The 15,683-nt window shown below is 32.9% G+C and overlaps 1 protein-coding gene across 1 annotated transcript; it reads right to left on the bottom strand.

Moving 5' to 3' along the window:
- Nucleotides 1–6: 6 nt before the first annotated feature.
- LOC142352787 (synaptic vesicle 2-related protein-like) lies at nucleotides 7–13,132 on the bottom strand. The gene is made up of 3 exons (XM_075404895.1): nucleotides 12,769–13,132; nucleotides 7,439–7,704; nucleotides 7–1,420 (listed from the first exon to the last, which is right to left on the bottom strand). The coding sequence occupies exons 1-3, from the start codon at nucleotides 13,050–13,052 to the stop codon at nucleotides 354–356; spliced, it is 1,617 nt and encodes a 538-aa protein (XP_075261010.1). The 5' UTR covers nucleotides 13,053–13,132; the 3' UTR covers nucleotides 7–353.
- Between the last annotated feature and the right edge of the window lie 2,551 nt (nucleotides 13,133–15,683).

Genomic DNA, 15,683 nt, shown 5'->3' on the forward strand with positions numbered 1-15,683 from the left:
TTGCCGTATTAATGCAGTATTAAACTATTAAACAGTATCTGATTCTCCATGAAATTCATAAGCACTTATATTTCATATGTTAAAAGGAAAAGTTCCCCCCTTGAGAAAAGTCGAGCAGAAGTCTTGACACTTTTTCAGGGTAAAATCTGTGTGGTAAACTAATCAAAACCACAATCTCATTTTAGAAAAATAATCATGGCATACATTAAAGACACAGACATGACATATATCAAACTATTCTTTTTTAACTCTATAAAATTTAGTTTCAGAGCACTTTTGTTTCGAACAAAGACCAGGAGAATCGTCGATGCATTCAAAAGGAGGATAGGTTTAGGGGGCTGATTCGGCCCAATTTAATCTTCATCCTCTAAACCCTGATTGACATTGTTCGGAATCAGAATTGCAGCAATGAAGCCCGTTGCCATGACGACCAAAGTCACTGTTGTTACATAATGTTGCGACTCTTTAGAAAGAATGTTTGTCAACAGAGGGTAAAATGGCAAAGGAATCGTTCGAATTGAACCCGCTAAGCCTTGAATAAACCCTCGAACAGTCGAAGGCATGTTAAGGTCTAATAGGGTTAACGTACCTGTGACATTCATAACTTGCATAAAAATTCGAATAAGCGAAAGTATACAAATTGCCCAAACATAACCAGGACACATGAACAAAAATGTCGTCAGAAATATACAAAATGAAAAACAGACAATAGCTTGATATTTAAGTTTTATATTTCGACCTAGAATTGGAATTAGTATAATAATTGATGCCAAACTGGTTAACTGAGCTAAAAGAATTTTTAGGTAATCGTATCTAGTCAGGTAGTACGTCTGGGTTTTGGCGCCATCACAGTAGGTACCAGTTTGACCTTGAACAAATAGAAGGTCAGTTAGAATAAAGTTCAAACCATCGTTAACCATACGACCAGCTGCTGTTATCGTTATCATCAGACAATAAGATCTTAAAAATCTCCAATTGGTAAAACATTGTTTAACGAGCGACCAGTACTGTTTTCGGTTTCGACGCTTCGGTTCCATATTTTCCTGATCTTGTTCCTGTAAACTGGGCTCTCTAGACCGAATCAATCTGAAATTTTCGGGAAGTTGTTTCCCATTTTGGCGAGCCATTCTGTGTATGACGTCATTGGCTTCCTCAAATCTACCTTTAACCATAAGATACTGGGGAGGTTCGTCCAGAAATAATAAAGCCAGGCATATGAAAATAACCATTGGAGCGGACATAGCAATGACGTAATAATGCCATGATAAATTAGGGTCAGTTAGAAGGAATAGAGCTACAGAAATTGAGAGGGTATCGCCCAGAATTGTTCCGGCTATTTGGTTTCCAATTAAGGGACCCAACCAGAGTCTATTAGAGGGTAGGAACTCTTTGAAGTATGTGATTCCTGTAATGACGTTGCCTGAAATAAAAAATGATAAGTTAATTTGTTTTTTTCAGCAAGTTTTTTTGAACTACCTTATTGTTGTTCGGGATATTGTCATATCTGAAAATACTTTACAGACGTACAAACAAGATTTTTGTGACCGCGTTAGTATGGCATAGTACACGCAGCGTTATTCATTAACAATATCCATTAACTCAACTTTTAGATTATATACATCAAACAAGGCGGCTCGGTAATGTGCGATCGCACATAAGGTTCCGACCCCACCCTTCCACAATTTTGGCTTAATGGTCTACCAAATGAGGAACAGATAGAAAAACACAAAAAAAAATCAAGTATTTTTCAAAAAACAAAAAAACTGGTGTATGAACGAAAAGATAGCCTCCTTAGCAAATAACTCAGTCGATAAAAAAATGATGCATCAGATTTATGAGATATGCGATATTAAGAAAGCGAGCGAAGACGAACGGCAAAATCAAACAACAACAACAAAGATTAATTACGTCAAAAAATTTATGTCCGTTTTAGAAAACAAAACTTAATAACAAAGTCAAAATAGCGTCATATAAAACTGAACAAAAATAACTTGTAATTCACCAAAAAAAGGTTATTCACCAGTTTATAATAAAGCTTGGTAACAATTAGACAAAAAAAGGGCAGAAAATTTAAAGTTAGAAAATTCGCTCAATTTAAAAAAAATTAATTTCAGAGTAATGAAAACCATTAAGAATCAACTAAAATATCGCATAGGTTTACAATTACCAATTCTTCTAAAGAAGCGAATAAAGAAATCTTGGTGTTCAATTTTTTATGCAGCTACAAAAAGAATAACAAACAGACAACAATCTGAAAATCAATTAAAACTTGCCAGAAAATTCTTTGGAAGCCATAAAGCCTTACATTGGCCCCCAAAATATGTTCGATTGCACCGTCGTTGAACACCGATAATATATTATTTGGCTGCTCATTAATGAAAATAAGCAACAATTAGGCAAAAAAGAAAAACAATGCAAAATTATGTAATACTTGTTTTTTTTCGAAAAAACTTTACTTCCAAAGACATGAAAGCCATTAATTACCAAAAATATAAGTTGATAAGGTTCATCCATTTTTCCAAAAGAAGCTCTTGAGACCTACCATAATTCAGAATATGTCTTACTTCTACAAAAAGAACGTCAATTATGACAAAAATCAAAAATTCATTTAATTTTTTTTTGTGAAAAACCTGTGTGGAAGACAGTAAAGGCATAACGAATTCTTTAAAAGCATTAGATTTTGCGACACCAATCCCTTTTGAAACCTTCCTCTGACAGGAATAATTTCAACTTTAACCTTTAATTAACCAGACCAGGTGACAAACAGACAATAAAAGAATCAATATTGCGAAGTTGAAATGTTTTTTTTTCATTTTGGAAAACAATTGTTTTTAAAGTCATGAAAGCCATTACTATCTTCTAATATCAGAACATCGGCTTTTCTACTTTTCCATGAAAATCCTATAAAACCGGTTCATTGTATAAAAATTTAAATACGACTAAAAAGACAAAGTAAAAACGACAGTTAAAGACGAAATTAAAAAACTCAATTAAATTCTTCGAGAAAGTATTGTCGAAGCGGTAAAGAATCACATCTAAATCTTTAAGGATTTGAATATTATCATTTTTGTGTTATTTTGAACGCGAAAAAAGTGATATAAGAACCGACATTAACGAGATAGTTTGATGAAACTAGAAAACATTAAAAATGGGCAAATACCTAAAAATTAAAAAAAAATTGTGAAATCTAGTAGTATCAAAGCCAGAACACCATAACTTAAGACGTAAAACTGCAGTAAGACTAAATTTCATTTCAGCGGAAAATAGGAGCACTCTTTGATTGCTGACACTAAGCTACAAGATGACCAAATTAAGAGAAAAAGCGAGGCAAAGTTCAATAAGTCAATATTTATTTAAAAATCAATTATTTTGAAAATCAAAACGACAATAAGCTTTTCAGCAATCAACTAGATAAGTTAATTTCAAATTTATTAGGAAGCCAATAGGACCTATCACTAGTGAGCTTTGATTTGAAATGTTCCGGTATTTAATTAATATAGAAAAGATCGAACTTTTTTTATAAAGAACTGATGACAATCCGAATTGTTTTTGGATTGTAACCGGTCTAAGATTGGTACAGAACTAGTCCTGCTAATGCTGATTGTCCATTAGGAATGTTTAATTTTTTGAATGCCAATGATATCGATATTTTAATTGTTAAAAATCAAAAATAAATGCTGCGTTTTTTATAATCAACAAATAAACTTAGCAAAAAACGGCAAAGTTTTATTCACAGAGCACTCTCAATGGAAGTTGAAGTGGAATTAGCCCTCTTTTCAGTCTGCAAAGATTGTGTTAGTGGTGTTTGGGTGTGCTCTTCCATTAAAGCCACCCATTGAAGACATGAAAGCCATTAATTACAAAATGAAAAAGTTGATTAGGTTCATCCATTTTTCCAAAGGAAGCCCCTGAGACCTACAATTATTCAGAATATGTCTTACGTTTACAAAAAGAAAGTCAAATATGACAAAAATCAAAAACTCCTTTACTTTTTTTTTGTGAAAAACCTGTGTGGAAGCCATTAAAGTCATAACAAATTCTCTTAAAACATTAGAATTTGTGACAGCAATCCCTTTTGACACCTTCCCGTGAAATTTATTATGTGTCCTTTCCATAATGAAACTAGGTAACGATTAGACCAAAAAGAAAAGAAAGCAAGATTATGTAAAACTTGTTTTTATCGAAAAAAAATTACTTCCAAAGACATGACAGCCGTTAATTACAAAACGGAGGAAATGAATAGGTTCTTTTTTTCTTGCAAAAAAAGCCATTGAGACCTGCAAGTATCCAGAATTTGTCTTATGTCTACAAAATGAACGCCAAATATGACAAAAATTGAAAATTAATTTACTTTTTTTTGTGAAAAACCTGTGTCGAAGGCAGTAAAGTCATAACGAATTCTTTAAAAGCATTAGATTTTGCGACACCAATCCGTTTTGAAACCTTTCTCTGACAGGAATAATTTCAGCTTTAACCTATAATTAACCAGACCAGGTGACAAACAGACAATAAAAGAATCAAAATTGCTAAGTTGAAATGTTTTTTTTTTTCATTTTGGAAAACAATTGTTTTCAAAGTCATGAAAGCCATTACTATCTTCTCATATCAGAACATCGGCTTTTCTACTTTTCCATGAAAATCATATAAAACCGGTTCATTGTATAAAAAATTAAATACCACTAAAAAGACAAAGTAAAAACGAAAGTTAAAGACGAAATTAAAAAACTCAATTAAATTCTTCAAGAAAGTATTGTCGAAGCGGTAAAGAATCATATCTATATCTTTAAGGATTTGAACATTATCAATTTTGTGTTATTTTGAACGCGAAAAAAGTGATATAAGAACCGACATTAACGAGATAGTTTGATAAAACTAGAAAACATGCAAAATGGGCAAATACCTAAAAATTAAAAAAAAATTGTGAAATCTAGTAGTATCAAAGCCAGAACACCATAACTTAAGACGTAAAACCGCAGTAAGACTAAATTTTATTTCAGCGGAAAATAGGAGCACTCTTTGATTGCTGACACTAAGCTTCAAGATGACCAAATTAAGAGAAAAAGCGAGGCAAAGTTCAATAAGTCAATATTTATTTAAAAATCAATTATTTTGAAAGTCAAAACGACAATAAACTTTTCAGCAATCAACTAGATAAATTAATTTCAAATTTATTAGGAAGCCAATAGGACCTATCACTAGTGAGCTTTGATTTGAAATGTTCCGGTATTTAATTAAAATAGAAAAGATCGAACTTTTTTTTATAAAGAACTGATGACAATCCGAATTGTTTTTGGATTGTAACTGGTCCAAGATTGGTACAGAACTAGTCCTGCTAATGCTGATTGTCCATTAGAAATGTTTAATTTTTTGAATGCCATTGATATCGATATTTTAATTGTTAAAAATCAAAAATAAATGCTGCGTTTTTGATAATCAACAATTAACTTAGCAAAAAACGGCAAAGTTTTATTCACAGAGCACTCTCAACGGAAGTTGAAGTGGAATTAGCCCTCTTTTCAGTCTACAAAGATTTTGTTAGTGATGTTTGTGTGTGCTCTTCCTGCAAATTTAATCAGAGTGGACTAAAACAACTTATTTCGTGCTGTTTTTGATGAAAAAGTCTGAATTTTGTGAAATTATTAGCCGGAATTTGTGACAAAAAATTCAGTGAATATAGCCGACAAAATATTTTGTGTTTAAACCTAAAATCAACAACATTTTGTTAAAAAATTGTATTAAATTTTATCAAAATTGGCGAAATTTTAGTCAAAAATTTCGAAAAAAGGTGAATGAAATCAACGGAGTTCACTCTATTCTCTCGAAAGTTTAAACCTCGATATCTCCCTGTCAAGAACGAGAATCAAAAAAATCTTTTTAATTACATATTCTACGCTGGACAAGCTTTCTAATGATACCAGTCTCAACTCTACTATGAATATATCGATCGGGCAAAATTGACTGAACAAAAAACAAACCCATTTGAGTATATAGTTCCTCACCCCTCAAGAGGGTTCGGAACAATTACTACATTATAGGTTTCGTTTTTCTTTAGCAGTACTTCACCATGGTAGCAAAAAACTATTTCTTTAATGATAATTATTTGAAGAACTTTTACACCTGAAGTCAATTTGAAGAGAAAATGAAGCAACGTTTTTTAATCAAAAAGGTGTGAGTGATATTCTCAAGTCCCCTCCGAACATCTTGTTGGCCGGATGGTTTCTACTGATGCAAAACTGTTCACGTTTCTAGAGGGTATAGAACAAGATTTTTTGAGAAAAAATAGAACTAGAGAATTGGGAATGCAGTCACTGATATTTTTGAGTTGAATACGATTAGACAGACGCAAAACTCTTGTTCGATGTCAAAGCAAGCATAGTGTTTTATGTTATTTAGAAGTAACCATAAAAAACAGAAATATTGCCAACATTTTCATTCAATATAAGGAGTGGGATGTCCCAGAATGGCCAGCAGATCAACCAATCAGGATCCAACCAAATTTTTTGGTCAATTTCAGTGCAGTGGTTACAAAGACTGGCAGCTTGAAATCGATTTAGAGGTCAATAAAAGTTGTGACAAAACTATGCGAACATTCTACTTGATGCCTAAAAGGCTAAAGCAAAAAGTAAACACGTGTTATTGAAAAATTGATTTAAAAACTCATATAGTTGTTTTTATGCTTTTCTTCTGTTTTTTTTACTTTCCGAAAAAGATTAAGTATACGCAGGTTTTTAGGCCCGTAGTGTAGCTCGATACGGCGAAAAGCAATACTCTCACTTACACTTCAAGATCTTTGTTTACAATACGACCATCAGACAGAATTGAGATTTTGGTGATTTAGAGATAACTTAGTCAATAGAGACAAATCTTTAAAACCTGGTGAGCTAAATGTTAGGCCAGTCCAACACCATTTTATGCCCATCCGAAACAGACATCTGGCACGACCTCCGTTCCAAACATTTTAAAAGCCCAAAATCTCTCAAGACTACGATGAAAAAACCCCGAGAACGTCGGCGGAATTCATATATCGATCAACCCCAGCGAACTGCTTAAGCTCGGGTCAATTACTTTGATCTACAAGCCAAATTCTTTATATGTTCATTTCAACAATGAGTTGAGGGACAATATCTTTCAAGACAGACTACAAAATAGTCTGGTATGGCTAGAATGTGGCGAGTTTTGTCCAAGCAAACTTTGTACTATGATCCAACTTTGCAGAACTTGGATCAGACAGACATTCTTATGACCAGACGGTTCTTACGATCGTCAATCACCGGACGTCTCAAGATGTTTGCGGATTGATAAGAAGCTGATAGGCGGAGTAAAGTTAATCATAAATGGGGGTTGAAATGCGGCTATCTAATGAGCTCATTTTACGAGCTTTATAGTTGTCGTTTTTATAGTTGTATGTAATAATATTTGCCTATATCAATTCACCTACCTCTAGATAACGAAACCAATAGCCGGAGCAAAACTATCCATGGGTAGCTTGGAGCCAAACAAGTCATTAGGTTCCAAAAGGCAAGCAAAAAGCACGACACTATTGTGGCATTTTTCCTCCCAATTTTGTCAGCTAGAAAGCCGAATGGGAAACTGGCGAATATGAGCCCAAAAAGAGAGGCGAAACTGAGCATCGCTTCCTGCTGTGGGGTCAATTGCATCTCGACGTACAGTCGTCCGGACAAAAATGGCTGCAGCTGAATTGTGCTAAAACACAGTAGAGAAATAGTTTGAAACCAAAAATTGTACACCTACAATACCTAGCGAGAATTTATACACGTACAAAGCCCGAAAACAACATTCAGCATAAATTTAAATTTTTTTGAACATCTTATACCATCGTATAGTAATAAAAATTGCCTTGCCATTCGTTTCTGAAACACCCCCGTTGTGAGGTTCTCTCTCAAAACCAAGTATGGAAATATCCATCAAAACTAAATTTGCTTTTTTAAATTATCAAGTCATCAAATTTCTCTATAATGAAAACTTTGCTGTACTCAGTTTTCGCGTGCTCATGTGCTCATTTAATAGCCCACAGGAAAGGACGGTCTTTTCCTGTGAGCTATTAAATGGGCACAAGAACACGCGAAAACTGAGTGAAGCAAAGTTTGTATTATCGAAAATTTTGGTGACTTGATATTTTAAAAAAGCAAATATAGTTTTGGCGGATATTTCCATACTTGGTTTTGAGAGAAAATCTCATAACGGTGGTGTTACAGAAACGAATAACAAATCAATACTTCATGCTATGCGATGGTATAAGATGTTTAAAAAATTTGGATTAAAAAAAATAAAAATTTGGATGTTTTAAAAATGGGATTTAGATAAAGTTGGCGGTGTGAGGCTCGAAAAACCAGCTAATGAAAATCGTTTAACCTAGCTAATATAAACATCCTAAAATCCTAAACTTTGTAACCTATGAGTTCGTAACAATTACAACAACAACCTTTTAGTTTGCGTCAAAAATTATTCTTAATACCCGTATCTTTTAATAAGAGTAACATAAGCTTTGACTAAATTGTTTCAATGTGTTTTTTAAGCTATGTATTTGATTTTTGTGCACTTTTAGTTGAAAAAAATGAGGGAGAGGAAGTATATACTCAAATGAGTTTTCTTTTGCTCAGACAATTTTGGCCGATCGATATATTCATCGTACAGAAAAGCGAGTGGTATCATTAAAAAGCTCGTCCCGCGTAGAATTCGCGACTAAAAAATTCTTCGAATTTTGTTTTTTTTTCGAGGAGATATCGAGGATTGGAGTTTTATGTAAACACGGGATATATTGCATGTTGTTGTTCACCTTTAGTGTAGTTTTTTCATCAAATTAAGAAATTTTTTAAGGAAAATATTATATCAAAATTACATTTTCCGCCACAAAAGCACCAATTTTGAGTTCCTAATAGACGAAAAGCGATAAAAAGACTAGTTCTGGTCTCATAGGGAAGAGTACTATCAAATACATAGAAATTCGAAATCTATTTGAGAGCTCTTTTCTTATAAAAATTTTCATATTTTTTTTTTGTTTTCTTGGATGACCTAGAGACTAGTCACTTTTCGTATCAAGGTTCAGTTAGTGGAAAACTTGATTTACAGTCAAGTGCAGCCCAAAGGACAAAAAATTCTTCTTCAAGGAATCGCTCGTGTTTTTTTGGCTTCGACTCTGATTTTTCAAAATTTAAAATGAAATTTTGATTTCCTTTTTGAGGATTTACTAAATTTTTGACGTCTTTTGGCAAAATTTCATTGACTAAAAGTGTAATAATTTTCACAATGAGCATTAAGTGAACTTATATAGAGCTTTGATTGGACAGCTAATAGCTGTTAAGACGTTAAAAATGATTTTTTTAACATTAACCAATCATAAACCTATTTCTGTGAATTGTCAGTCAGTCTCAGTAATTTGAGAACCCCTCCATTCTACTGCAACCAAATTTAATCTGGTTAGCTATTTTGTCCTCTAGATGTTTGTTATAAGACTTCAATGCCGCAAGACTTCAAAATTTTTAAAAGATTTTTGGGGTAGTTTCTTATTTTTGATTCCTCTTGAAATCTTATCACATCAACCTGAGATTGATAACACTCATTGGCTTAGAAAAAACATTCAGTGGATTGTGGATAAACGTTTTACAGAGAAATTAATAGTTTAAGTGAATTCGACACTTTGTTCTCGCACTGAAGTTCTGGTTTTTTCCAGTGTTTTCTGTTGTTTCCACAGTCAAAAGTCTTATTATTGTGATGTCTTATTGATTACCTATGCATGAAACAAAATTTTGTCCTCCAATCTACGCTCACGCACCATCTGAGAGTATTTTTTGACTTCCGTCGAAAGCCACTAAATTTAATGGCTGTTAAATATTTTAAAAATATTTTTTGATTTTTTTTTGAAAACTAACCGATCCTTAACTTATTGTCGTTTTTCGTGAATTGTATGTAACTCAATCACAGTGTTGACTGGAATCTTTTTTTTCTTATAGAATCAAAGTTAATCGAATTAAAGGTTTTATCTTCTAACTATTTGTGTTATAATTTTAATGCACGTGTTATCATACTTTTTTGAAAAATTTTTGGATGTTTTTCGTATTTTTGATTCTTTTTGGAATCTTAACAAATTACCTAAGTATTTATAGTTGCATTAGCTCAGAATTGACGTTCAATTTTTCATTCATAAAGTTTTAGAAAAATTCTTATGGTTTAAATGGCTTCGACAATTTCTTCTCTCACTTCTACCTAATTTTTGTATTTTGTCTGTATTTTTTGTTGTTTCCATTTTCATTGATGTTTTGAAATATCTTATGGATGACATTTGAATAAGAAAAATCCTTGTCGTTTCATCAGGTCATAATTTATTGTATTTTTTAGCTGCCGTTGATAGGAAACCTGTTGAATGTAATGGCATTGACTTTGAGGGTTTTCTCAAAAATCAAAAATTTCATGGTATATGTTCATGTTTATCGATATAATGAAGTCAAATTGTTAAGAAGAAGAACTCCATTACCGTTAAGAAGTTAAATAAAAAAGAAACCTTTTACTAAAATTTTCATTTTTTAATGGGTTTGACATTTTTCTCGCTCATTTTTTTTACTTTAATATTTTTGCTTCTTTTTTACTCTTTAGATAGCGTTAAAATGCTGACCGGTCCCTTAAGCCTCTGATTGAAGATTGAATGATTGATTTTACCCGAAGCAGTCAGTTGATTGCGAGTAGTCTTAAAGATTATGATACCATACATTTTTATGATTTTTAAGGATTTTCCGTTTTTTTCAGTTTTTGTTGTTCTTTTCCTAGCTTATAACCTATTCTCATCATTGAGAGGTACCGTACAACTCCCTGTTTCCATGTATGTTAAAAGTTAACATGTTCACTGAAATTATGACGTAACTGATGTTTAGTTTGCTGGATAATATAATAAATTTTCATAAAAAGTTATTTGAGTGGTGTATTTTTGTTTCTTTTTCTCGTCCTTTAGCACAATTGCGTAACAACAGACCCCAATGATTTTCAAAAGTCCCGCTTTGCCTTTATTTATTCAATCAGTGTATTTTCTGTATAATTAGTTTAAATAGAAATTGAAAAAAAAATACATTAAATTCAGATAATAGCTTATGATTTCAGTAGCTTCACTATTTTGTGTTTTCGCTGTTTGTAATTTGTTGTTCGTATTTTTTTGAGTTTTCGTGCTTTTTTAGTCCGTTTTTATGACAAAGTCTAACCAGACACAAGTCTTTTTGGTTTCATTGTGACTTTTTTGTAAATTGATCCAAAAATTATTTTGTTAAAAGCTAATTATTTCTAAGACTTTTGAAATTATTTGTTTTAAAAAATGTTGATTCATATTTGATAATTGCCTCATTATTTCTTCTTTTTGTCGATTTGTTAACTAGTTGCATTAATCAAAAATCCCAATTGATGTGTAGTTAGAAAAAGGTAAATTTGTGTAATTAGGGTTACGACTGATTGTAATTTGACGTTGTTACTAGGTGCTTTTAAATTTAGATATTGAGTTTTTGCCGTAAAATTTTTGTTTTTGCTTATTTTGTTGTTGTTTTTGTTTTTTTCGTAGTCTTTTTAAATGCATATCTCGTTGTAATGAGGCATGGCATTAATTAATTCAGTTATTAAATTTAGTTTTAAACGATTTTTTTAAATTCAAACATATATTTTATATTATCTCTTTGTCAAAAATGTAAGTCAAAAGACAGTGTAGTCCAAAATGAAGATGAGTGCGGGTCGGAACATCAATTGCAAACGCACATTAACGAGCCTCCTTGTTAAACGGCAAGAATCAAATGACATTTTAACTGGAGCTGCTTGGATTGAACTGTAAAAATGTTGAAACTGAAGACTCATTGTGTTATTTATTTTCATAGTATCAATTTCATTTAGCATTTTTTACCTGAAACAACATAGTTAGGCAAATTGCGCTCTCCAGCGCAAACTGTTTTTTTTTTCACCGAGCAAACAGTTAAATATTGCAGCTACTGCTTCTGAAGCATATTAAAAACAATATGACAACTGTATTCAAAAAGTTCCCCTAATGCGGCTTGAAATGATACGAAAATTTTAAAACTGAATTTATCAAAACTCATTGATTATGTTGACGCAAACAATTGAAAGAATTTTTCCGGAAACAAACATATTTCAGACAACATGTAGCTGACAGTATAACTCAAAAAATAACTGCAATTGCCTGCCGAATTTTTGCCTGTTTTTGGCAACGGAATTTCGATTTATGAGAACCAATTAAGCAAATTTTTCAACATCGAGACAAATGGAATTCAAACCACCAGTTCTCCAAATGGGAAGACAGAAAATTGAATGCATGTTTAAAGAGGAAACACTTTCTAGAGAGCATTGAATGAAGATGATTTCAATATATTCGTGCATGATAGCTTGTAAAAACACCCAGATTTTTGAACTAAACGGTCTCAATCTTGGACATATAAGAGATGAAATAAAACACAGTTGGTTACTTCCAGTAGAACCAAACACATCTTTTGTTTTTATCTCACCCTTTGACAACTGTCAATTGTTTGGAAACAGGAACAACCGCCGGGGCTTAAAAATTAATTGATAAAGAATACTTTCTGCAACAGAGCAAATCCCATTTCAGTACTAAAAAATAGAGTAAAGTTTTATTATGTTGATATATTTATGTATGTGCTGAGCGCAGCATTGGTTATAATAAATATCCCATTTTCGAACTAATTTTTCCATCTTTTTATAGACAGAACAACAAAAGCCGTGTGGAATTTAGAATTTTTGCAGTTTTACCTGAATCCGCTCATGAATGCGAAACACATGATGAAAATAGCTGTATATTGAGCCCTTCCGAAACCCAAATAGTCAATTGCCTCACGTGCTGTGAACTCGATCACCCCCTCCTCCGTTTTTTCCTCGTCTTCGGCTGAGGAAGTATTCGACCACGATGCATCCTGGGGCGATTCGGAATTCCCAACCGACTGGGGATGTTCGGAGCCATTTTGTAGATGTTCACTGCCGCTGCTATCTTCTTTAGGAATCAGTAATTCCAATTCGTCCGTGTTTAAAACCGACATCACGTGAAAACAAATTTATGATGATTCATGTCCTGCAGATGAACTCTTAAACGGCAGCAGCAAAATGACTGCTGATCAAATTTATAGAGTGCGGAAGCTCTTTTCATTATGTACAAAACAAATTTAAATTGACAGATAAATCGAAGTTGAGTGTACGATACTATTGTATTATTGTAGCACTTGATGGCAAAGTTTATCTTGTAAAATTTAGAGATCCAAGGTATATTCGCTATCTTATATGTTCTGCAAAGTTTGCCAATTTGATTAGATATATCTATCTTTGCTGAGTTGTTAGTTTGTAATTGATGATCTAAACCTTCGCAATTTCACAATAACTATTTAAACGTTCATTATCATTTTAATGACATCACTCGTTATCAGCAAACTAATTACAGGTGCAAAATTTGCCAGGAAAATTTTTTACAAACTTACAGCGGTTTTTCTCGCTGAAGGAAGCTCAAAATATTCAGAACGAACAATGTTTGTATGCAACAGTTAGTGTTTGTTGTTTAAAAGCACTATTAGTTGAACTTGTCAATTACAAATTACCAAATGTGAATTTGAAGTTGTAAATCAGTTTGAGACATTTTGCAAACAGATATAGACTCAAATAGCTAACTGACACTGATAATATCAACTGGCAGCGAAGACCCCCCCCCCCCTCTATATGCAGGCCTCGTTAAATATTACTCATAACCGGCGTAGGCCAAAAGCATACCCTTGAAAAGAAATATTCCAGAGCATGAAAGCGGATATCTATGAAACAAAATCTGTCTTTTCATCAGATCTCCATAATTACTCAAAAACACAAAAGTCGCAATTCCTCGAGTCAGTGAATAATGCAAATCTTGAAACATTTGAAAAGTTGATGGGATAACCTTTTCAGATTTTATCTATGACAGTTAATAACATGTATCTTGACTTGGCAGGTCATTGAAGAATGTAAAATCATGCATCAGATACTCAAAATTAAACATTGGTGCTTTAACGCTGACAAGAAATATATTTATTAAATCATAGCTGGAAGATTGCCAGACAATAGACGCAAAATAGACTGTTGAGAACGGTGGTTCAAAACGACCGCCAAGATCAAAGTTTCTTATTTCAAATTTTATCCTTACTTTCAATTGAAATTTTGAATACGAATGTCTTTCAGTATCTATTTTGAGTGACCTATAATAAATTTCAGTTGAAGTGTCATATTCACAATTGAGACTGTATATTTAAGTGCAGATGTTATTTAATTCCGTGAGGTAAATTATTTAAACTTATAAAACCGATCACACGATTAATATAAAACCAACACTAAATGCCCCCATGAACACGTTATTAGATAATTCATGATCTACTGAGAGGCAGAAGTCAGCAAAAATGTCAGCAGTAAAAAGTCAGTAGATCTTCAGGCGGTTGATCATTTGGCCGGTGACAAAAACCAAAGCAAACTGCGAATTGGATTAACACAACTCTCAGGCTCCCAAAACAATAAAAAGGTCACTAGGAGATGAGATTTAAATTCAGATGGTAGACGATAAAGAAAATTTTATACAAAATATTAAGTTTAATCAATTTACCACCTTGAACACCAAAAAGGTACAATAAGGTCCCTAACATCTACGAAAACTTAAAACTCAGCTCACATTTCTCAAAAAACTAACTGAAACCTCAAAAGACAACAAAAGTATATTTGTTAATCGATTGCTGATATAATCTATCACGAAAACAAGTTTTGAATTCTTATCATTCTGAGATAACAAACGAATTCGAAGAAAAATGCAATCTTGAAACTGATGGGTTATCATGTTGCCCTGCTTCACTGAACTTCAATTAGACTGACACTACCCAGGTTGAAGTCTAGACCGTAATCATATCTGATCAGACCGTCACTGACATAAAAGATCTCGGATCAGATCATCCCCGACCAAAGTGGCTTCTGATCAGACTAGTGTGCGCTCGAAGCTTATTACCAGCCCGAAGTGCCATCGAAGCTACCTCTGATAAGACAAGTTCCAGAGCGAAATGATCTCTGATAAGACGAGTATCAGAGCATCGTCCGGAGGAGTTCCAGACCAGTGTCCAGATTATAATGCACTCGAAATGTTGTCCCAAACCATCTCAAGGACGGATGATCTCTAATTAGATCATATTGCTAGACCATATTAGACCATTGACAAAAATCAGTTTTGGAACATCGTTTGGGTCAACGTCTGCTCAAATAAGCTTGCAAACATAGTTCATAATAATTTCGGAGCATTGCAAATCTTAAAGTGTTTAAGATTTGCTAATAATGCAGAAACTTTTGAAAGACTTAGCCAGCTTATCAAAAAGTTATGCCGTTTTTTCGTTCATAGAGTTTCAAAAATATAGAAAATTAATTGGGTTAAAGAGTTTTTCCTAATTCGCCTTCCGTAGATTGGAAAACAAAAAGAATGACGTTCGTGGAGCAAAATTCCTATTTTAATTGGAAACAATCGATTTTTCGCTTATTATAAATGTCAACTTATAGAAATTTTGTGGGGTCAAAGAGTTGTTTAAATTGAACCAAATAGATATCACAGACTGCCAGTATTATGTAGTTTTGTTTTAGTTTATTTTGTTTTGGTTTGAAGAGAGCGTTTTGAGCCAGGCTTTACT

Source organism: Convolutriloba macropyga, chromosome 14 (assembly GCF_964194025.1).
Source record: "Convolutriloba macropyga chromosome 14, txConMacr16.3, whole genome shotgun sequence".
NCBI classification, from domain to species: domain Eukaryota; kingdom Metazoa; phylum Xenacoelomorpha; order Acoela; family Convolutidae; genus Convolutriloba; species Convolutriloba macropyga.